The sequence below is a fragment of the Alexandromys fortis genome, unplaced genomic scaffold (genome assembly GCF_014885135.2).
Source record: "Alexandromys fortis isolate MF-2015 unplaced genomic scaffold, M_Fortis_MF-2015_v1.1 scaffold_56, whole genome shotgun sequence".
Taxonomy (NCBI): domain Eukaryota; kingdom Metazoa; phylum Chordata; class Mammalia; order Rodentia; family Cricetidae; genus Alexandromys; species Alexandromys fortis.
Genome location: NW_026067935.1, coordinates 6,660,949 through 6,682,554, shown reverse-complemented (window position 1 = coordinate 6,682,554; position 21,606 = coordinate 6,660,949). Strand labels below are relative to the sequence as shown.

Below are 21,606 nucleotides of genomic sequence, written 5' to 3'. Positions count from 1 at the left end.
ACCCTGTCTTAAAGTCAGAGCTGAATTAGTCACGGGCCCTTCCTCGGCCCAGGCCTCTCTCCCCACAGTGCAGGGTTGAGGAACTAGAAATTAGATCCCCTAGGGGGCGGCCAGATGGGTTAGGGGCCATGACTATGGGTACTAAAGATGGCAAAATGCTGAGCCTGCTGGCCTCTCCCCGGTCACCTGACACAAAAGGGCAGGCGAGCTGCGAGTGGCCCCCGCCAGTGGACCAGCCTGCTCAGCTCAAGGTGGGGTCTTCCTCCCCTAATTAAGGGTTGGTCAGTTTGAACAAAAACAGGGAGGCCGACTGGTCCACAAATTTGGGGTAAACAGGTTCTACCTTTTAATTTGTTAACTGGATCAAGATCCCTAGACAGTGCGTGTTCTCTACCTCAGATTGGGTGGGTGTGGGAGGCCCTCACCTTGATGGACAGAAACAGGTGGTGTCGGCTGGCTTTGGCTGTCATGGAAGCACGGGGGTCCCTGGCATTTGGGGACTATCAACTTGACTGCACCGGCCCCATGGAGAAAGCTGACACACGTCTGCTCCATTCCTAGGGCTATGAAGAGCACAGACTGGGGCTCCAAGACACACCCCGAATTGCTCCTGCACGTCTGCCCTGCGCAGGGCCAGAGAGAGCCTGATCCAAGGGAAGCCTCCCAGGGTAGAGGTCAGAGGTAGTGTACACTTTATTGACCCAGTTCTCCCAAAACCTCAAAACCAGGACAAGGCCAGACCCTGGGCATTACCTCAGTCCCTCTCTCTCTCGCAATCAGAGAACTTGTCTCACAAACAGGGGTCCTCCGCAGAATAGCAGGGTGGACATGAGGGGAGGGTGCCAGCCAGGGGCAAGGATGAAGGGCTCAAGTGCTGGGGATGGGGCTGGGGGCACCCCAAGGCCCACCAGGCCTGACCAGCCCCTCCTCTGAGGTTCCTGGTGGTTCACAGTGAGACTGGCTTTGATTGGCAGGGGTTAGTGGGCAGTCAGTCCCCTCCCACTCTTCTGCCCACCCCTGGCCTGACTCAGAGCAGGGAGGCTGGAAGGACAGAAGGCCAACCCGTGAGTCCCCCTAGGGGACAGGGGCAGAGGAGGCTGCTTAGTTCTCTCTCCCAGCCGGCCTCCAGGTGGTCACTCCTGGCTCAGAAGTCTTGAGGACAGCTTAGTGAGCTTCCTCACTGCCAGTCCCAAAAAGAAAAGTGTTTTTAAAATCTAGCTGACTGGAGCACGTTGAAGGAAGCAGTAAACACCCAGTGACTTGGTTTAAAAAGGCTGCTCTACCTTGGCAGGCCTGGAGGGGCCAAGAAGGGAGACGGTAGAAGAGGGTTGCCCATGGCAGCCAGTGGGGGCCTGGGGAGCAGGTGGAAGGAGGCAAGATGCAGGAAGCAAGAGTGGGGCTTGGCAGGTCGCCTCCAGTGCTGCAGCCGGGGCCCAGTGTCCGGCCAGCCTGGCTGTCAGGCCTTGTGCTCGCCGTTGCTGGGCGGCTCATTGTGGCCAGCTGTGTAGTCCGAGTGGTGCTCAAGTCCCAGCATCTGGCGTTGCACCAGCTTGGCATAGAGGCCACCCTGTGCCAGCAGCTGCTGGTGTGTGCCCTGCTGCACCACACGGCCCTTGTCTAGCACCACGATGAGGTGCGCTCGCTCCACGGTGCTCAGCCGGTGTGCAATGATCAGCACCGTGTGTCTCTGCAGGTTGCCGTGGATGGCCTGCTGGATCTGCAGGGAACGGGACAGAGAGGTTCAGGGGCTGCACAGCATTGCACACGCTGCTCTGCCCACTGCTGCCACCTGACATTCAGTTCTTGGGTAGTAAAATGAGGGCCAAGATAGAGCCCAACCCCCAAGTCTCTAGTTCAGACAGCCCAGGTGCTAAATAAGGGGGCACCTGGAGGACCAGAGATAGCACCCGTCAGCCCCAAGGCCCGAGCCAGGAAGAGCAGCCCCGAAACTACAGCATCTGTCCATTTCTTCCCCTCGCTTCCCGCTGTAGGACTACAGTTTTCCTGCTGGTGCTACCCACTCCCCTTACACACACGGAGGCACACTGTGTCACATGAACACGGAAACGTGTGGAATCAGAGGACAACCTGTGGGCATTGGTTGATAAACTTCATAGTGAGTCCTGCCTCGTCATCACCTCCTACCTTCTCCCTACCCCCCCCCCTCCACTGACCTGAGGCTTTGAACACCCTGCTGCCCTTGCCCCTCAGAACTCCCCAGGGTGGCTCCTTGGCTCTCAGGTCTTAGCCTGGTCCTCACAGTGAGTGCCAGAGAGTACATGACAACTCCATGTAACCCCCATGGTGCCACAGTGCTCCTAGATGCACAATGACCCTTGGGTGCCTTCCTGAAAATGCCCAGCATTGGTGTAATGCATTTCCCATCTGAATCAGTACCTGCCACAGGCCCCTGCCCCCCCCTTCCCTCCACATTTACTAACTAGGACTCAACACGTGTGCCCTCTGTTGCTCTGCAATATGCGTTTAGCTCCTACAACCTACTGTCTCTCAAGGACCCGAGAGCCATTGTTCTAGAACACGAGCACAGAGATGGAGTGAGTCCTGTCACTATCCTCTGAGGAAAGTCACAATCACAACCTCCATCACTACCGCTGGACACAGGACATGCTGTATGCCCATACTGAGCCTCTGCCATGCTGTACCAGTTCTGTCTCTTCCTCCCTTGCCTCTGCACCAGGCAAAGGGAGCTCACTGAAAGCCCAGATGTGTGTATGCTGGACAGCAGCGGCCCAACCCTTTACCGGCACAGATGATTGACAGTTCTCTGGAGCACAAGCTATAGGAACTTGTTTGTGACCTGTCTGTCCCACAAGACTGGAATGCCATGAGGACAGAGGTCTTGTCTATCTCTGTAGTTCCAGTGTCTAGAGCAGGGCATGGCGCCTGGGACCAGACCAGCCACCATCTGTGTAAAGGGCCAACCGGCCTTTGGCAGGATGGGCATGGGCAACTAACCAGCACCAAGGACATGGCCACTGACTGCGGAAAGGCTGTCTGTCTGGACAGAGCTGCAGTGCTGGGAGAGGGGATCCTGCCAGATTACAGGATTACAGCTTGTCTTGGGCTAGCTGTAGCCCCCTAAATTGCCATCCCTTGCCCACCTCTGTGTCAGATCTAACATCCCGTGGCCATCAGAGAAGCTGAGATCTCTCCTCTTGGCTATAACCCGTCTCTCTGATGTTTCCACCGATGCGTTTGAAAGTGTTCGGACTTAGGACTCTGTTCTGTTACTATAAAAACTTCATGAAACAGCTTCTATGTTGGAACATGAAATTTGGGATAATCTATGTGCCCCTCATATTGGCTCTAGGATACAGTAACTCCCTGTGAGGTGAGAGTCGTGTTTATGCTACCCAGTGTGGGATCCAAGAACCATCCGCTTTTCACTAGAGGAGCTGGAAGTGAGGTACCGGTAGGGACCCTATGAGTCTAAGCCATCTGGCATTTTATCTCGAGTGTACAGCTGTGGTCCTTCTGGGGTGCTCTCAGGCCTCCCTTGCTTGGGCCCATGGCATTTGTTGGTCTGGGCTGGTTATTCAAGCTCCTGTGGCAGATGCCTGTGCTTCTTAGGGTGTGTGATGGTGTTGGTTTTATTTGCTATGGGGCATTTTGGTCTAGGTACGTGTTTGGTTCACTGAAGTTGTTTGGTTAGTGCCCACTTGTTTTCGGTTTTTTGTTCACATTTAGGCATCTGAGGGCTTTGATTTCTTTGTAATACTTTGACACATTGCCATTTGACTCTGCCCCCTGACTCTCCTCAAGCACCCAGTTCTCTTCTGTGGCTTCTCGCAGCCTTGCTGCCCTTAGCTGAGGTCTTTTCTCAGCCCCTGGTAATAAAGGAAAAAGACGCTGTTCCCTCCAGCTCAGCAGCCATACCCCATGTCTGGGTCCAGAGGGTCATGGCTGGCCCCGTTGGAGAGACACACCAACACCCAGGGTCTCGACTCTCACGTTTATGGACATGTTCGGGGTTAACTCCAGAGCCAGTCGAAAGGAAGGTCTCAGGTGAGAGTGGGCAGTCTGTCCCCAAAGCGGCACATACCTCGAGCCAAACAACACTGTGCTTCCTAGCTAGCTGAGAGGGGCTTGCAAATAGTTCTTGTTTTTTGAAACAGGCTTTCTCTGTGTAGTCTGGCTGTCCTGGAACTCATTCTGTAGACCAGGCTGGCCTTGAACTCACAGAGATCTGCCTGCCTCTGCCTCCTGAGTGCTGGGATTAAAGGTGTGTGCCACCACTCTGGGTCTTGCAATTTTTCAGAGGAAAGAAAAACTGGGAAAAAGCTTCCCAAAATAAGAGTTGTGTGTGAGGATACAGCATGTGTGGTGTGATGCTCTATGTGACAGACTCAAACTTGAAAGTATTGAAAATACGGGCGATCAAGCCCATCTAACTCAGCTTCATGACTCCTTCGAGGGGGAACATCTGCCATTGCAAACTTGGTAATCCTGAAGGGGCAGCCTGCTTTACTTGGAACTCAAAATCATTTCATAAAGGAAAAGAAATGAGAAAAGTGGTAACTTACAAAAATTAGTAATTTTACAAGTGAGTTAAAAGGATACATTAAAAATCAATTGTAGAGCCGGGCAGTGGTGGCACACGCCTTTAATCCCAGCACTTGGGAGGCAGAGGCAGGCGGATCTCTGGGAGTTCGAGGCCAGTCTGGTCTAACAAGAGCTAGTTCCTGGACAGGAACCAGAGCTACAGAGAAACCTTGTCTTGAAAAACAAAACAAAACAAAAAAATCAATTGTAGGGGGCTGGAGAGATGGCTTAGTGATTAAGAGCATTTGTTGCTTCTGCAGGGACCAGAGTTTGGTTCCTAGCACCCACGTGGGGTTCACAACCATCTTTGACTTTAGTTCCTAGGGATGCGATGCCCTCTTCTGACCTCTATGAGTACTAGGCATGCATATGGTGCACATACATACATAAAAATGAAATTAGTAATTTGAGTAAACCTTTTTAAAATATTGACGTTATAAGAGAACTAAGACTAAATCCTGAGGCTAACCTCCACTCTTTAACAGAGCCAAGTCCTTCATCAAAGGAAAACATTATGGCCTGTTTTAAAGATAAAAACTAGAGACAGAGGAGAATCCCGTTGTATTAAAATTCCTACTTGTGAAGGCCACTTCCTGGTGAAGACACTGGGGTGTGTCTTTCAGTTTCTCCTTGGGCAGCTTTCTTTAACCTCTGTGTTTAAGCCTAAGTTAAAATCCTTTATTCTACCAGCCCATCCTAAGGTTCCTTTTGGTTGAAGACCAGTTTGGTCTGAGCTGAGGTCCCTAAGGCTCAGGGGACTCCTTGGGCCCCAGGGGCTTTGCTTTGTCTTTGCTGTTGAGCTCCACCTTGAAGCACTGCTGAGTGCCCCTGCCTGTGGCTGCTGCCCGCCCTGCCTTGCCTTTACCTTGGGCTCCTTTGCTGCTTTTTTTCTGGCCAGAGACCCACTTAGTATTTCCTACGTCCCCTAAGTGCAAGGGAGAAACAAAGCCCCAGCTGCTGTCTGCATTTAAACTTCAAACTGCACAGAAGGATCCAAGGGAGAAACAGCCACCTGAGTAGTGGGGAGCAAGGCTTGGTAACCAGCTGTAGCCAGGCCTGTGTGGCCACAGCTGGTCCCAGGCATGGACTGTGTTCAACTGCCACAGGCCAGAGCCTGATGCTAAAACTATTTTTTCTTTCTCTTAGATATACACACTTTCATCAGTGAGGCAGCTCTTCCCCCTCAGCTACTGAGGCTCTTAAAAGAGGAAGGGGTCATATTACGTGTCCTCGGCCAAACTGCTCATGTTTATGCGCTAAGTCTTTCTCACAACCCACTATTTTATTTTATTTTATTGGCAGGGGGAGGGGCAGGGTTTCCCTGTGTAGCCTTGGCTGTTCTGGAACTCACTCTGTTGAGCAGGATGGCCTTGAACCCATAGATCTGCCTGCCTCTTGGGGTTAATTAAAGGAACATCCCACTACAACCCAGTTTTTAAGTTTTGTTTATTTATTTTTGTTTATTTTCTTTGAGACAGGGTTTCTCTGTGTAGCTTTAGTGCCTGTTACTGAACTCGCTCTGTAGACCAGGATGGCCTCGAACTCACAGAGATCTGCCTGTGCCACCATCACCTGGTTAAGTTTTTTTTTTTAAGTCATATATATGGAGTCTAGAGGACAGCATCAGATCTCCTGGAGCTAGAGTTACAGGTGGTTGTGAGCTCTGATGTGGGTGCTGGGAACCAAGCTCTCATCCTCTGTAAGAGCAACACATATTTAACCACTGAGCCATCCCAACCTTTTTAAAGTGGGTGCACACACTTTGTGTAATTGTGTGATTTTCATGTAACTGTGTCATGTATGTGTGTGAATTGTTTTTATATGTTTGTGTAAAACAAAATTTTTATGTGTGCTAATTTATTTTTGCATGCATAATTAAGAGACAAATGTACAGATTCCTAAAAGCGGGTATTTTGGTGATAGATTAAAAGCCCCGACAGACACATAAGTCCTCACGTAAACTGAAGATGTGACACTGGACCAGCTTCATTTTTTAATTTAAAAATGTGTGTGTATGAATGTTTTGACTGCATGTATGTATTTGTACCACATGTGTACCTGGTACCCTCAGAGACCAGAAGGGAGTGTTAGATCCCCGGAACTGGAGTTACAGGAGGTTGTGAACCTCCATGTGGGTGCTGGGAATTGAACCTAGGTCCTCTTGGCAGGGTGGCCAGGTTTTCAATTCTCCACAACCAGCTTCCTTTTGGTTCATATAATACTAAAATTTTAAGGAAAAAAAAAAAACCAACTCCGACTGTCTAAGAAAACCTGGCTGCATGTTCAGAACACCAATTAAATGACAAAGGATAAAGCGACATTTAATCAATGTGACCCCAGGAAAAACAAGTGGAGGCAGCTGATGGCTCTAGAGTTTTTGAGCTTTAAAATTAAAATTAAATTAAAAAAAAACCCAAGGTCTACATGATTATACAGTTCTGCTTCAGTTCCGACATAAATTCATTTTCAGAGCTGGCTGCCCTGCTCCAGAGCGCAGCTTCCCTTGGGGCTAACTGCCCGAGACTGGGGAGATGGCTCATCTGTACTTTGTCCTGTGCAGCACTTACAGCACTGGGCCACCCCTGCCTCTAGACAAGTGAGCAGCGTTTTCAGGGTCCTTATCCGGACCAAGTGTTAGACATTTGAAGGGGAAAAAAGAACCTGTACTGAACGGTGGTGGCGCACACCTTTAACCCCAGCACTCGGGAGATGCTGAGGACACTCATCTCAGCTCTGCTAGCAGTCAGTGCCCCAGGTAGCTGAACAGTTCTCTATTTTTATGTTTCTTAAATCCTCTTATAATTAGACATTTTTGTTTTTTGAGACAGGGTTTCTCTGTATAACTGGCTGGCCATGAACTCACAGAGATCTGCCTGCTTCTGCCTTCTGAGTGCTGGGATTAAAGGCAAGGGCCACCACCACCACCCAGCTATAATTAGACTTTTTAAATCACTCATGATATTTAGTATTTCACTTGGTTTATTCCTAAATGATGAAATACTAATCCTGGTTTTAATGGAGTCACTAGTGAGGAAACTGTCCTGTTTCTGTGGCTGGCTGCTCACCTAGAGCCCCGCCTACCTTATTAAAACTAGTTTTTATGTCTAAAAGATTTGAGTGTGTTCACTGTTTTTGTGACAGATATTTTTATCATTCAGTATAATTTGGCTTTAAAAAAACCTTGTTTTTAAATCAACAAAAATTTATCTTAAATCTTTTTAAAAAAGCCCCTCCAATATGGGAGCATCAATATTTTATATCAGAATTCTTATAGTCAAAGTAAACAGACATTTTCCTTTTAAGAAAATATGTAGCTGGGTGGGGGCTGTGTGTGTGTGGGGGGGTGTTGCCTAGTGACTTTCCAGAAGTTTGAGGGTAGTCAGGGCTACGTGTCTCAAAGTCCAATCGTTTAACATCCATAGAAACAGTGATCTAAACACTGTAAAAGGCCCTATCACACACTCAAATGTTTTCAAAGTACCTTGAACTCCATTATCTCCAGCTAGAGACACCCAAAGATTTAACTCTTTATCACACACACACACACACACACACACACACACACACACACACACACACACACAGGTCTCTAACAAAATCAGCTTTCACCAAGCATACCCCATAAGTGCCGATGTTTCTTGACTAAATCAGTGTCTAAACTGTCCCACAGTATGGTTAGCTGGGACTAATTTAAACAATAATCGTATTTTCCTAATGAAAAGGAAATGGATGGTCCCCAGATTCCTACTTCTGTTTCTGCCACTGAAGTAAAAGGATCCTATTGGGTCTGTGAAGGCTGGATTCCTCAGTGCTACAAGCCTGAGCTCCTGCTCCCCTCACCACCAGTCAGCACATGCTGAGGAGATCAAGGGGACCAGTTTAGCCAAGGTGAGCGTCCACAGGCCAGAGCTACAGTGTGGACTGCAGATCTGTCTTTCCTAGTTAGCTGCCCCATCATGCAAGGCTAGAGCTATGCCATCCAGCTGGCCAAAGGAAAAGCTTAAGTTAAAAGATCTAAGACGACAGTTCAGAATACCAATAACTATAAATACAGACATGGCCGATCTGGTTTTTTTAAACAATAGGTAAATTTCGGTTGTTTAAAATGTTTCCTTCATTGCTGGTATTCTTATTTTAATATAAACCCTACTACATGCCACATGTGAACGCTATCAGATCTGGAGCACAGCCAGCAGGCTCACTGATAGAGAATTGTCTTCCCTTTTTTTTTTTTGAGATAGGGTTTCACTGTTTAGCTCTGGCTGTCCTGAAACTCACTCCATCAACCAGGCTGGCTTCAAACTCACAGAGATCCACCTGCCTCTGCCTCTGAGTACTGGGATTAAAGGTGTGCACCACTACTGCCTGGCTGAGGACTGTCTTCCTTTATGGCCTCTCTCAAGACTGCCCTGACTATCTATCACCTTGCCTCATCTACATCAGACCCCGGGGATGAGTTCCTGTGAGGGATGCTATATAAATTGGTACTATGTGGAACCCATGCATAAAATGCCATGCTAGCCAACAGGAGCTGTGAGCGAGGATTTCTGGAAATGAGTGTGTCTCGTCAGAACTGTGGTGACACCACAGGCTGGTTTCAAACCCCAAGGGTGAGATTTGCCCACCTGTGTTAGACTTAACAAACTGTGACTAACAGGTAAAAACCCTTTTGGGATGGGTTAACTTAGCAGACCCTGGTTACCACAACCCAAAAGCTAAGTGTGTCATCAGACAGAAAATGGGGCCCATGACAGAGCCTCCCAGCTTTGCTGGAACTGCCTCTGATGTTTCCACCAATGTATCTGAAGTGTCTCCATTTGGACTCTTTGTTCTGCCACTATAAAAACTTCATGAAACTGGAACCTGTTTCCATATTGGACCATGGAGCTGAGGATAACCTGATCTGTGTTCCTGGGCCACAGTCACTTATTTGGCTCCAGAATAAACTCTATATTGTCCCCCTGAGGTGACAGCTGTGTCCTATCACTGAAAGCTAGGCTTAGAAGGGAGAAACGACTTAAAGCCACACCATAAGTTGCAGGGCCTTCGGGCTTGAGTATTGTGCTGCAGAACAAAAGCAGTGAAGGAGAGGGAGGAGGAGGGAACACAGAAACACACAGGATGGGCTTCCTATCGGGTCCTCTGGCAGGACACTGTTTCCATGGCACTTGACTGTAGCTCTGCTTAGAGCTGGGGGCCCAGGCCCCAAAGAGCCCATGCCCAGAACTCCCTGCTTCCCTTTCATGACCCAAGAGAGCCTGTAGCCAGCTCTCAGGGCGCCTGGCCACACCCTCCGTCCAGCAGCCCCCTCCCTCCACTCACCAGGTATTCACTCTCTGCATCCAGAGCACTAGTGGCTTCATCCAGGATGAGCACAGGTGGGTTCCGCACCAGAGCCCGAGCCATGGCCACCCGCTGCTTCTGGCCACCTGACAGCTGGGCTCCTTTCTCCCCAGTCTCTGCATGGAGGAGGCACAGAGTGAGTTATTAGGGGGCTTCTTCCTCCCTGTCACCTGGGCACCAGCTATGCAGACATTTTTGAGGGTCCCCAGTTGGGACCACCTACAGACGGTAGCTCAGGAAGAGATACCACGGTGCGTGAGGATCATCCCCATGTGCACCAGAGAGATGGCTAAAAGTATGACAGTGCACCATGGTGTTTGGTGTGGTCGGCGGGAACACTCTCCCTGATCCAGCACACTAGGAAACCCCACTGTTATGCTCTGCCCTGACACATTGTTGAACATAGTGTGCAAGCCTGCCTCAAAGAATGTCCCTACAGGTCAAGTCTCTCCCACAGAGGACCAGAGGCAGGTGTTGGGTGTGATTACAGCATCGTCATTACCAAGACAAATATTAAAGAACAACTCAAATGTCTGTCAATAGGAAACCAAGTCAATAAGTCATCATAAAAGCTGAACACTTAATGCAGATAAGAGGAAAGAAGGGGCGGAACAGGTCCTTGCACCAATAGGAAAGGTCATTAAGATGCACTAAGGACAAAAGCTGCCAAGTACACAAATAAAGGGCTGACCTTTGTCTATAAAAGGGCAGAATAAAGACATAAAAGACCGGGTGTTATAGTGTGGTGTACAACTGTGATTGCTATGCTCTGGGAAGCTGGGGTGATGCAGGCTCAAGGTCAGCCTGGGCTACACAGTAAGACTGTCAGAAAACCCAAGGAAGGTTTGGAAGATGTCGTAGCAGGTGAAGGCACTTGCTGCACAGACCCGACAGTGAGCTCAGACCTGGGCCCATGGTGGAGGAGAGAGCTGACTCCTGAAAGCCGGCCTCACACAAATAAATCTTTAGGTGGCCCAGTAACACTATACACACATGCACAGGCACACACACATACACACTGTTTGTTTGATAGGGTCTCCTCACAGAGCCCTGGCTAGCTGAGAATTTGTAGCAATCTCCCTGCACCACCATGCCCAGTTAAATAGACATTTTGTTCCTTTTTTTAAAAAAATTGAGCACACCTTTCATCCCACAAGGCAGAGGCAGGTAGATTTCTGTGAGTTTGAGGCCAGCCTGGTCTACAGAGCTCCAGGATAGTCAGGGATACACAGAGAAACCCTGTCTCTAAACACACACACACACACACACACACACACACAATCTCAAGCAAAAACAAATCGTTACTTTATGTGTGGGTCTTTTGCCTGCATGTATGCCTGTGCACCACATGCCTGGTGCCCCAGAGGCCACAAGGCACAGGAGCCTCTGGGACAGGAGTTGCAGCCAGTTGTGAGCTGCTTTGTGGGTACTGAGAATGGAACCCTGGTCCTCTGTAAGGACAGCGACATGCTTAAGTCACCTCCCCAGCTCCCTGTTTGTTCATCTTTGAGACAGGGTCTCCCCATGTGGCCCTGACACCAGGCTCGAACTCAGAGATCTATGTCCCACCATCCCTGGGGGTATACACGACCTTTTTCAAAGATCACACGCCACTGGGACTAACTGACGTGCCCATGTTTGTGTGCCTGATGGGAAGAAAATGAGATGGTGGGCATGGGTGCATCATGGTACCTGTGCTGTACCCGTCCTGCAGCTCCATGATGAAGCCATGGGCGTTGGCCTTCTGTGCGGCCTCCACCACCATCTCGAAGGGCATGGTGGGCAGGCCGTAAGAAATGTTGTCCGTGATGGAGCGGGCGAACAGCACGGGCTCCTGGCTTACCAGAGAGATCTGTGGGGAGTGGAGAGCAAGTTGGCTAGGAGAAGCTGCCATGAAGCCTCCACCAGCTGTCACTGGCAGCCCCGTCTCCAGCCCCGCCTGGCTGACGCCAGGAGTCTCAGGTCGGTAACCTAATCCGCCTGCTGGCTGCACTCAACTGCCTCCTCACTTCCTAGCTGGGGCCTTGGTACCCAGACCCTCCTATACCTCAGGCCCCCCAGAATGACAACCTAGGGCTAGCAAATCTTGTTGCTCTGAGTTAAGCCAAGTAAGTTCCCCCGATTAGAGAGAAAGAGAAAAGGAAGTAGCTCTGTGACTTTGCCAAGTGAGTGTCCATGAGGCCACATGGCAGTTGCCCTAATTCTACTCATCCTCCCTCACTTTTTTTTTTTGAGACAAGGTCTTACTCTGGCATCTAGGCTACCCCAAACTCAGTATGCTGCACAGACTGGAGGACCCAAGTTCAGATCCCTAAGCCCATATTGGTGCCAGGTGGGCATGAAGGCCTACCTGTAACTCCAGCTTCAGAAGGCAGAGGCCAGCTCCCTAGCCGCTCAGTGAAACTAGCAGCATTGCTGAGCTCTGGGTTTGACAGAGAGAGATCCTGCCTCAAATTATGAGGTGAAAGAGTGATCTGGGGTAATTCTAGGAATCCACATGCACTCTCACACATGTGCATACACACCTACACACATGTATATCACACATGCAAACGTGTGCGCACACACAAAAATGAAAAAAGAAATCACTAAAACATGACAAAAATCACTAAATCAATGGCTATAGCGTGGCACTTGACAGTTTTGTGCTTTCAACAACTTAAAAGTAAGGAGACAACGTAGGCCATAGGAAAACCAGATGATTAATTAATAAGCATATAAATGGGGCTTGGTGTCTTTAGGCATCAGGAGGGGAGGAAGCCCACAGAATTCCCCACTTAGCAGAGCTGTCTGTAATCTGAGCCGCACACTACTGCAGCTGTGAGGGACTGCAGCCCAGTGTGCCACACAGGGGATGGGGACAGCCCTCACCTTTCACCCATCTCTGTTTATGTATGTTTAATGCAGGGACTAATGTTTAAGGCATAGAGACTAGAGCCTGGCTAGGTCAGTGATAGATGACTTATCTAACATGAGGCCCTGGTTTCCAGCCCTATTAATGCACACATGTACATTCCAGCACATTGGCTCATGCATGTGTACACACACACACACCCCTGCTGTGGAGTGTCTCCTGAACAGATGGTGGTGTTGTCTAGCATACAGTCTGAATACCTGTTTATATGTCAGCACAGGAGCAACTTTTACCTTCTTTTAAAGAAAATCTTAAGTTACATTTGTTTTGCGTATGTGTGTTTGTGCGTGTGCACACATGTGAGAAGAGCCAGAGATTGATGTCAGGAGTCGTCCTTTATTCACTGAGGCAGCAGCTCTCCATTGAACGCTGAGCTGGCCCATGTAGCTAGTCTCAGTGGCTGGCTTGCTCTGGGGATCCTCTGCCATCTGAGGCTGGAATTACAAGCAGGCTGCCACACCCACTCGACATTTACATAAGTTCTGGGGATTCAAACTCTGCTCCTAACACTTGTACAATAAGAACTTTTTGTTGTTATTGAGACCAGGTTTCTCTGTGTAGCTCTGGCTGTCCTGGACTCACTTTGTAGACCAGGCTGGCCTCAAACTCACAGAGATCCACCTGCCTCTGTCTCCTGAGTGCTGGGATTAAAGGCGTGCGCCACCACTGCCCGGCTCCTTGTCCCTTTTATATGGAAAACAAAACAGTGATCCAAATCATCTATCATGGCATGAGGGAAGAGCCACCCCCATCCCACCCTGATCCTTGTGACTCTTGTGATGCTTAAAAAATATAGCGAGGGGGCTGGAGAGATGGCTCAGTGGTTGAGAGCACTGGCTGTTCTTCCAGAGGTCCTGAGTTCAATTCCCAACACCCACAAGGTGGCTCACAGCCATCTGTGATGAGATCTGGTGTTCTCTTCTGGTCTGTAGGTATATATGCAGACAGAACACTATATACATAATAAATAAATAAACTTTAAAAAAAAAAAGCAAACTGACTCAAAGTCCTGCCAGAGTGGGAGGTGTGGACAGATGGACAGACAGCGATTTTAACAGTGACCATCCTTCAGCACTGGAAAATGCAGCACACAAGGCTGCTTGGTGACTCTCAGGCGGAGGGGCAGACACAAGACAGGCCCTCTGCAGCCGCAGGATGGGACTGGGATGCACTCAGAGCCCACACACGGCACACCCTGTGTTCTCAGTCCCCTTGAGCCCGTTATGACTCTGCGAAAAATGCCCACATGAGGCAAACAGTTGCTGTGGTTCGCTGTTTAGTGAATAAATAATAAGTAGCAAGAAAAATCCTCAACCTGGATCTGGTAACACACACATCCCAGCACTCAGGAACCTGAGGCAGGAGGACTGCCAAGAGTTTGCTATCCTGGGCTACAGAGAAAGACCCTTTCTCAAAAAGCCAAAAGAAGGGTTGGTAATGGCTCAGCAAGTAAAGGTGCTTGCTGTCATGTCTGATGCCCTGAGTTCCATCTCCAGAACCCACTGGGTGGAGGGAGAGAGAGTCAACTCCTGAAAGTTGTCCAACCTCTGCATGAACACACACATGTTAAAAACACACAAACAGAAACCAAAGCCATTATACACATGGAAGACAGGCCATGGTCCTGAAAGCAACCATGATAAAATGAATTGTGTCATTAAAAGAGACATGTGAGTAGTATCAGGAGCCAGAGAGGGTGAGGAGGGTGAGTATCACCAAGACACTCCACACGAATGACCATCAGAACACACCCAGCCCATGATTGCACAGTCAATGCTGATGAGAACACAGAACCAGAGGCCTGGCCAGGCCTGGGATCCAGTGCATGGCTGTCTGCGCCTGCAGGTGAGGAGCCCATGGGAATGGGAGCGACCTCGTGCACTCTGACTCTGCCTGGAGAAGCTCAGGCTGGCTGGGGCAGAGCCATGCAGTCTGGGTATGTCCAGAGGGAGTAAAATTAATGCCAATCAAGGAAATGGCTGTCACAGGGGTCAGGTGAAGCTTTACCCCTGGGGGAAGAGAAGGGACATGGCAGCTTGTGGAGTGCCAGAACATTCTATGTGGTGAGGTCACATCAGTGACTTTTTTTAACTGTACGTCCCTGCGTTTGTGTCACAGCTTATGAGGAAGGGAAGAGAAGAACAGGGTGTGTGGCACTCACCACACGGTGCAGGTACTTGTGGTCATAGGCGCCGATGGGCTTGCCATCCAGCAGCACGCGGCCGCCCTGCAGCGGGTAGAAGTTCTCTAGGATGTTCACACAGGAGCTCTTCCCGCTGCCAGAGGGCCCCACCAGGGCTGTCACCTTGCCTGGGGACAGGCTGAAGGAGACATTCTGCAGGGACACAAGATGTCCAGGTCTCATAGGCAGGAGGGTATCACCCAGTTTACCCCCTGCCCTCTGCCTCAGCTGGTGCTGCTGGCCAGCACCTGAGTGGTCTTTCTAGGACACCAGGCCTGGGGGAGGGTTGTTTTTTCTTTGAGGTACTGGGGATTGAACCCAGAGCCTTATGTGTGCTAACCAAAATCTCACCCACTGAGCTACATCTCCATACTGGGGCCTTGGGCAGTCTAGAACTTCCTATACAGCCCAGGCCAGCCTTAAACTAGTGGCAATCCTCCTGTTGCAGACTCCCAAAAGGTGGAATTTAGTCCAGCCCTCCTTTCACTAACTGGCCTGGCACTCATTGCTCTGCAGCCCAGGGGGCCCTTGACTTGTGGTCCTCCTGCCCTGGGTCTCCTCTGTAGCTGGGATGACAAGCCGGAGCACCAGGACTGGCTCAGTGGCTCCTTTGCTGGAGTGTGTTCTGCAGAGAGCCACCTGCTCAGCTCCTGCTTCCTGGACAGGTCTTACTCAAAGGTCACTTCTGAGAAGTCCTGCTTGTCTGTCATTACCCCTCTCCTCAGCAGAGCCCAGATTCACTACTCGCTGAGCTTCTGATTGTGTTCCATGACTACAGCACACCTCTGGTCCCACCAATCCGCTTCTGATTAGTGACTGAAGAGCCCCCTCTCCCCCAACACACACAATCCTTTTTTTGGCACTAGGGATGGAAGCCCGCTAGGCAGACCCTCTACTTGAGCATTGTCTAGCCCTCTCTAACAGGTCTTCCTGGAGTTCAGTTAAGGGTAGGTTTCCTCAATGGAGCCCAGGGACTGGCCTTACTTGCTCCTGGCCACACAACCAAGATGTAGGAAGGATGGTCCTGGCAGGCCCTGAGTCGTTCTTACCTGAAGGACCTGTGTGTGGGGCCGAGTGCGGTAAGTGAAGGTGACGTTTTCAAAATCCACCCGGCCCTCTAGGTGGTCAGGAGCCAAGCTCCCGTCATGCACCATGGTTGGCTGCCGGTCGATGAACTCGAACACCTTCTCAGCGGCCCCAACTCCCTGCATCAGGCCACTGTAGACGGAGCCCACTGACTGCAAGAAAGACATACACCCTGGTCCCACTGACAGTCCGTTCCTGACACTCACCAGTAATGGGGTGTGGGGAGTCCCAGGACAGAACTGCAGCTTTGAAGGAGATGCAGGGGACCCCTAGATGCCACCTGCTGGTACAGCAGACAGTGATCATGAAAAAATGAAGGTGGTATGAAAAAGTGATGCCCCTGTGACCCAGCATTAGGACCCAGGGCCCAGGGCTGGTCTTGTTGATTCTACTGCCACTATGCTGAATGCTGCATGCCATGCAGAGGGTGTGTGTGGTAAGCGTGGCAGAGTGAGAATCAAGTCTTTTCTTTCTTTCTTTCTTTCTTTCTTTCTTTCTTTCTTTCTTTCTTTCTTTCTTTTTTTTAAAGTCAGGGTTTATGTATGCCTGTTCTGGAATTTGCTATGTAGCCCAGGGCTGACCTCGAACTCCCAGAGATCTGCCAGTCTCTGCCTCCCAAATGCTAGGATTAAAGTCTGGCAATTGTTTTTCCAGGGCCTCACGCAGCCCAGGATGGTCTCAAACAACTCAATATGTGGTTGAAGAGGATTCTTTCATACAGGATTTTACAATCTGGCCAGGCTGTCCTGAGGCTCACAGAGACCCATCTGTCTCTGCTGCCAGTATTAAAGGTATGCCCACCATGTCAAGGCATTGGGGAGGGAAAGAAAGTCTATAAAGGGATAGTCATGGTATGGCCAGCCTGGGCTCCCCAACGCTGGTGATAGCAAAGAGTCTCAGAGGTATCCCAGTTGCAGTGCTGGGGACTCTGAGTTGATGCCCAAGCTGTCAAGTGTTAGTTCCCCACTTTGCCTCCCACTCAAGTCAAAGGTCCCAGACCTAACCTGCTTGTACCCCTCCAGGGCTGTGGTGAGGCCCACACCAGCAAGCCTCCTTGATTCAGGGCTGGGGATAGAACCTGGAATTACCCATGCTCAGCAAGCGCTCTACCAAGGGAGCCATAGCCTTGGCCCTACTTGGACTTTTACATGGGTTCTAATGAATACTCTGCATCCATCTCTCTGGCTGCAAACACACCGTTCTAAGTGCAGCTGTAACAGCAGGGCTCTTCTCTGAGCACCTGTTGGCAATGAGGTAGCTTCTCTCAGAAGAACAGAGAATGCCCACCTCACACAGCAAGAAGTGGTGGCACAGTCTGAGCGGAGGATGCCTGCCTGGTCTTGTGCTTAGTCCCTTAGGTGCTGTAACAGTGTCCATCTTGGGGACATAAGTTCACACCAACAGAGCACATGATTGCTGTGAAGACAGTGTGAGCACATGGTACATACTATGCCCGTGTGTTCACACAGTGATGTCATTACACAGTACACACTTGCTATGCCTGTGTGTTCCAACAGTGACATCACATGTCCTGGTTCACAGCTTGTTTCTCTAGCATTGGTATATCATAAGCACCTTGTTTGAGATGGGTCTGAATGCAATCTTGCATGCACTGCGCACCCTCCCCTCCCCTGGCTCCCCTCACCTCCATGCAGTCTCCCAGGACAAACTCGTAGATGATGAAGGCGATGAGGTTGCCGCTGCTCATCTGCCCCGAGATGACAAGGTGGCCCCCGTAGTAGAGGATACTGACCTGGACCACCAGGAGTGTGAGCTGCACAGAGGGGAGAGGCCCTGGGTTATGTTCCCAGGCCGTAGCTGCCCAGAGCCCTGCCCTCTACTGTGCCCCCAACCTTGTGAGGGGGAACAGGAGAGTAGCTTCTTTTGGAACTCAAGTCACTGGACTTGGTGACAAGTGTCTTTTCCCACTAAGCCATCTCACTGGGTGCTGGAAGGCAGCCTTAAGGGCTCTGTAGACTCTGCCTCAAATGGAAAACTTCATTGTCCCACCTGTCACTCATAACCCCTCCCCCTCCCCCCACCAGCAACCCCTACAAAGGCCCCTGACTGGAGCAGGCTGTGGGCTTGGCAGCAGCACAAGGCTTTCTTTGTAAGGCCCTGGCTGGCACATGCCACCCTCAAGTTCCTCTGCTGGGCCAGGCAGTCTTCATTGCAAAGAGCATGGATCAGAGAAGTTGGTGCACCAATTAAGGTTACACAGCAGCCAGGCAGAGGCTGGACAGTGAGAACTTTTTGTTCCCTTAACTAGGCTCCTGAAGGGCAATCTTAGGGACCCCCTGCTATAGTCTTTGAGGAAGGAAGGTCTGGGAGATGAGACAACCCACAACCTACCCAGGATCCCTAGCAACCCTTCCCCACCCCAAGAGCCCTACTGTGCAAGAATTGGCAGAAAGACTTGGCAGCTGGCTGAGCTTGTCCCTTCTCTTTTGCTTGACTGGCATTTTTAGGGGGTGTCTCAGGTAGTGTCGTTTGAATAGTCCCTGCCTCCTGGCTCCCCTGTACCCCTCTAGCTCCTTCCTCCCACGAAACTGCACCTCCCTGCTCCCACCACTCCTGGGATGGCCCAGTTCCCACCTCCTAGGCTACTGAGACAGGGACAAACCGGCTGAAACCTAGGTTGGGCCATAGCTAGACTGGGGAAGCAAGGTCTCCCTGCCTGCCACTTCACACAGAAACCGGCAGAGGCCTCTGAAGGCCACTGTGGTCTTTCCAGGAAAGACTCTCAGATGGTTTGACACCCACATGTGGGGACCCAGACTATTACCCAAGCAGGGCTCCCTATCTGGATGCCCATCCCCTCACCCCTGGCATCTGACCACACGTACCCCGCTGCCCCAGACATAGGACATGTAGGCCGCCGCCTCCTTCCTGTTCAGCTTGTACACCTGCTGCAGCTTGCGAAGGAACACCTCCGCCTCCTCTTCCTCATTGGCGAAGCTGCGCACGGTCTTCATGGCGCTGATGGTTTCCTCGGCTGTGGTGCTGGCTCTGGCCAGGGCACTCTGGACCTCCTTGGATAGCCTCTGTGGATAGGAATGGGCAGGACAGTTTCACTACCCTCCTGGACCCACCTCCATCCCAACTGCCTGCCCCAGCCCCAGCCCCACTTCCTTCTGATAGGGCAGACTCCGAGAGCAGACCTCAGTGGAGCTCTTGGGGTGCCCTTTCTGAGGGCTGGGTCATTTTTTTTAGATGGCTAATTTCTTCAAGGCTCCACCCACTTGGAGGTGGTGCCTGAGGTGGGCAGAGATTGAGGCCAGCAATACTGCAGCAAAGTGAGGGCAGGGACAGGGAAGGGAACGGCTCCATCCCAACCTTTTACTTTTCCCAGTGAGAAACTAGTGGGGAATCCATGACCAGAGCTGAGGAGAGATGGCCTTTTCCAAGGCTGGAGGTCGAAGGAAACGTGTTTGCACAGGGGAGAGTCCCAGAGCCAGGAACAGAGACCCACTAGCTGGCCTGGAGCTCCTGCTCTTGAGTCCCTTCCCCAGCGGCGCCTGAGCCTGTCTAGGGGCCTAGACTTGCATGTCTGAACTCAGCTCTGGAGCTCCCACAAATCTAGGAGCCAGGGAGAGTGAGCCCAGTTAACAGGCAGTGGCAGAGCAGACTGCAGAGGCCTCATACTAGATTACAAGCAAGGCCCAAGTCACCATCCCCCTTGAAACCGAGTCAACCTCTGCACTCATCACCTGTCACTTTCCCTGCATCCCATCACCTACCCAACAGCCACACCCTACCACAGAGCCCCGTGTGTGCAGTCCTGAGACCGTCCGCTCTCCTCAGGTCCCGGCAGCCACCCCCCACTCACAGCCACCTGCCTCTCTGCTTTGGAGGCTTTGGAGTGGCGGTCCTCAAGCCCAAGTGCTGGGATTGCAGGTGTGAGCCACCATGACCGGCTGATACCACTGCTGTGATTACCATGACCTGAGGCCAGCTGTCACTTGACATGAGCTCTGAAGGTGGGGCCTACTTCACTGCTTCTCAGTGCTGGACACAGTTGGCACTCAGGAAATGCCAGATGACCAAATGAAGGCACAAATGAACGCATATTATTTCCTAACAGCCTTGCCTAGCCCCCAAGGCTCTTGAAGCAGACACAGGTACTGACTGCCTGCCTGGGGATCGGGTGGCGCCTACCTTGTAGTACTTGCCGTAGACGTTGGACACCATCATGATGATGGGGAAGCCCATAAAGGTGACCAGGGAAAGCTGCCAGGACAGGCTGAACATGAAGACCACCACACCTGTGACCTTGACCGTGTTCCTCAGGAAGATGTTGATGTTCTGGGAGACCAAGTCGCTGACCATGGTGGTGTCGGAGGTCAGGCGGGAGATGAGGTCCCCTGGAACACAGGCTGCTCAGCCCTCTGCGGCAAGGAAGCCCAGAGCTGCCAGGGTGGGCACAGGGGACTCTAAGGGCTTCTGAGATGGGCAGTGTGAATCACATCTTTCCTGTCATGCTTTCTGGGAATGATAGAGGGCACTTCTGGAAGGCTAGGGAGCTAGACCCAGCCCCTAGTACCATTTTTTTCTTTGTTTTATTTGATGCCAGGTCTCAAGTAGCCCAGGCTGGCCTTGACAGAATCACAGGTGTAGGCCACCACATACGGTTGCAACATCTTGCCTCCCCTCTGAGTGGGAACAGCAGCTGAATGTCAGCTAAGAAGGGCCAGCTTGGTACCACACATTCATCACAGAGAGATTTCAAACTTATTTCTGCCAGCAGTCACTGGCAAGAATGGGTAAACACCCTCCATGCCCGCCTTAGAAATAGCCACCTGAGCTTGGAGAGGAACACACGGCAGGTGTCTCACACAATGTGGAGTACTGGGCCAGGGGCCTTGCAACAGCCATCAGGTGTGCTGACGGGGTGGGGAACAGGCCCCAAGGGACAGGACTGGGCTGGTCTCTTGTTCCTTGCCCCACCTGGGCTCCTCCTATCTGCAGGCCACTCTCAGACTGAACTGGCACCCATTGAGAGGCCTTGCCACAGCAGAGACCTTAAGTGGCCTGGTCAGGGTCCTGTGGTAACCACAGCTCACCCCAAAACTTCCGCAGGTGTTTTTACACCCCAGGGCTCCACCCTGAATTGGACCATAGGAAGGGCTAGCAGAGCAAGCCATGCTGCTGTTGGGTCCCACAAAAAGCTAGCTCTCCCTGGACACCCAAAGTCCCCAGGAGGGACCAACCTGTGCGGTTCTCATCAAAGAAGCTTGTCTCCTGTGACACCAGGGAGCGGAAAAGACAGTTCCGGAGGCGAATGTTCAGTCTGGCAAATACGAGGGTGAAAATGCCGCCCCGAATACCTGCGGCCAATGAGCTGATTGCAGATGAGAGACGGTATAGCCGGTGTCCTTCCGGCAGGCAGCAGCCACCACCCACTGACCCTCCCCCAAAGGAGAGAGGACAGGCCACTCTGTAGGGGATGGCATTGGAGTCTAGACCCTCTCACTCCCCAGTAAGTCCCTTAGCAAGGGTGAGGGACTCAACACTGTCA

General features: G+C 51.1%; 1 protein-coding gene across 2 annotated transcripts in view; it reads right to left on the bottom strand.

Annotated features, from left to right (window-relative positions):
* Positions 1-359: 359 nt before the first annotated feature.
* Abcb9 (ATP binding cassette subfamily B member 9) overlaps positions 360-21,606 on the bottom strand; it is a 33,084-nt gene continuing 11,837 nt past the window's right edge. For both annotated transcript variants that reach the window (XM_050146624.1, XM_050146623.1), the window contains exons 4-12: positions 21,299-21,429; positions 20,247-20,452; positions 18,935-19,132; positions 17,734-17,862; positions 16,052-16,240; positions 14,982-15,155; positions 11,599-11,758; positions 9,886-10,022; positions 360-1,717 (exon numbers count right to left, since the gene is read on the bottom strand). In XM_050146624.1, coding sequence (XP_050002581.1) covers positions 1,457-1,717; positions 9,886-10,022; positions 11,599-11,758; positions 14,982-15,155; positions 16,052-16,240; positions 17,734-17,862; positions 18,935-19,132; positions 20,247-20,452; positions 21,299-21,429 — 1,585 coding nt within the window. In that variant the 3' untranslated portion in view covers positions 360-1,456. The remainder of the gene's footprint in view (positions 1,718-9,885; positions 10,023-11,598; positions 11,759-14,981; positions 15,156-16,051; positions 16,241-17,733; positions 17,863-18,934; positions 19,133-20,246; positions 20,453-21,298; positions 21,430-21,606) is intronic.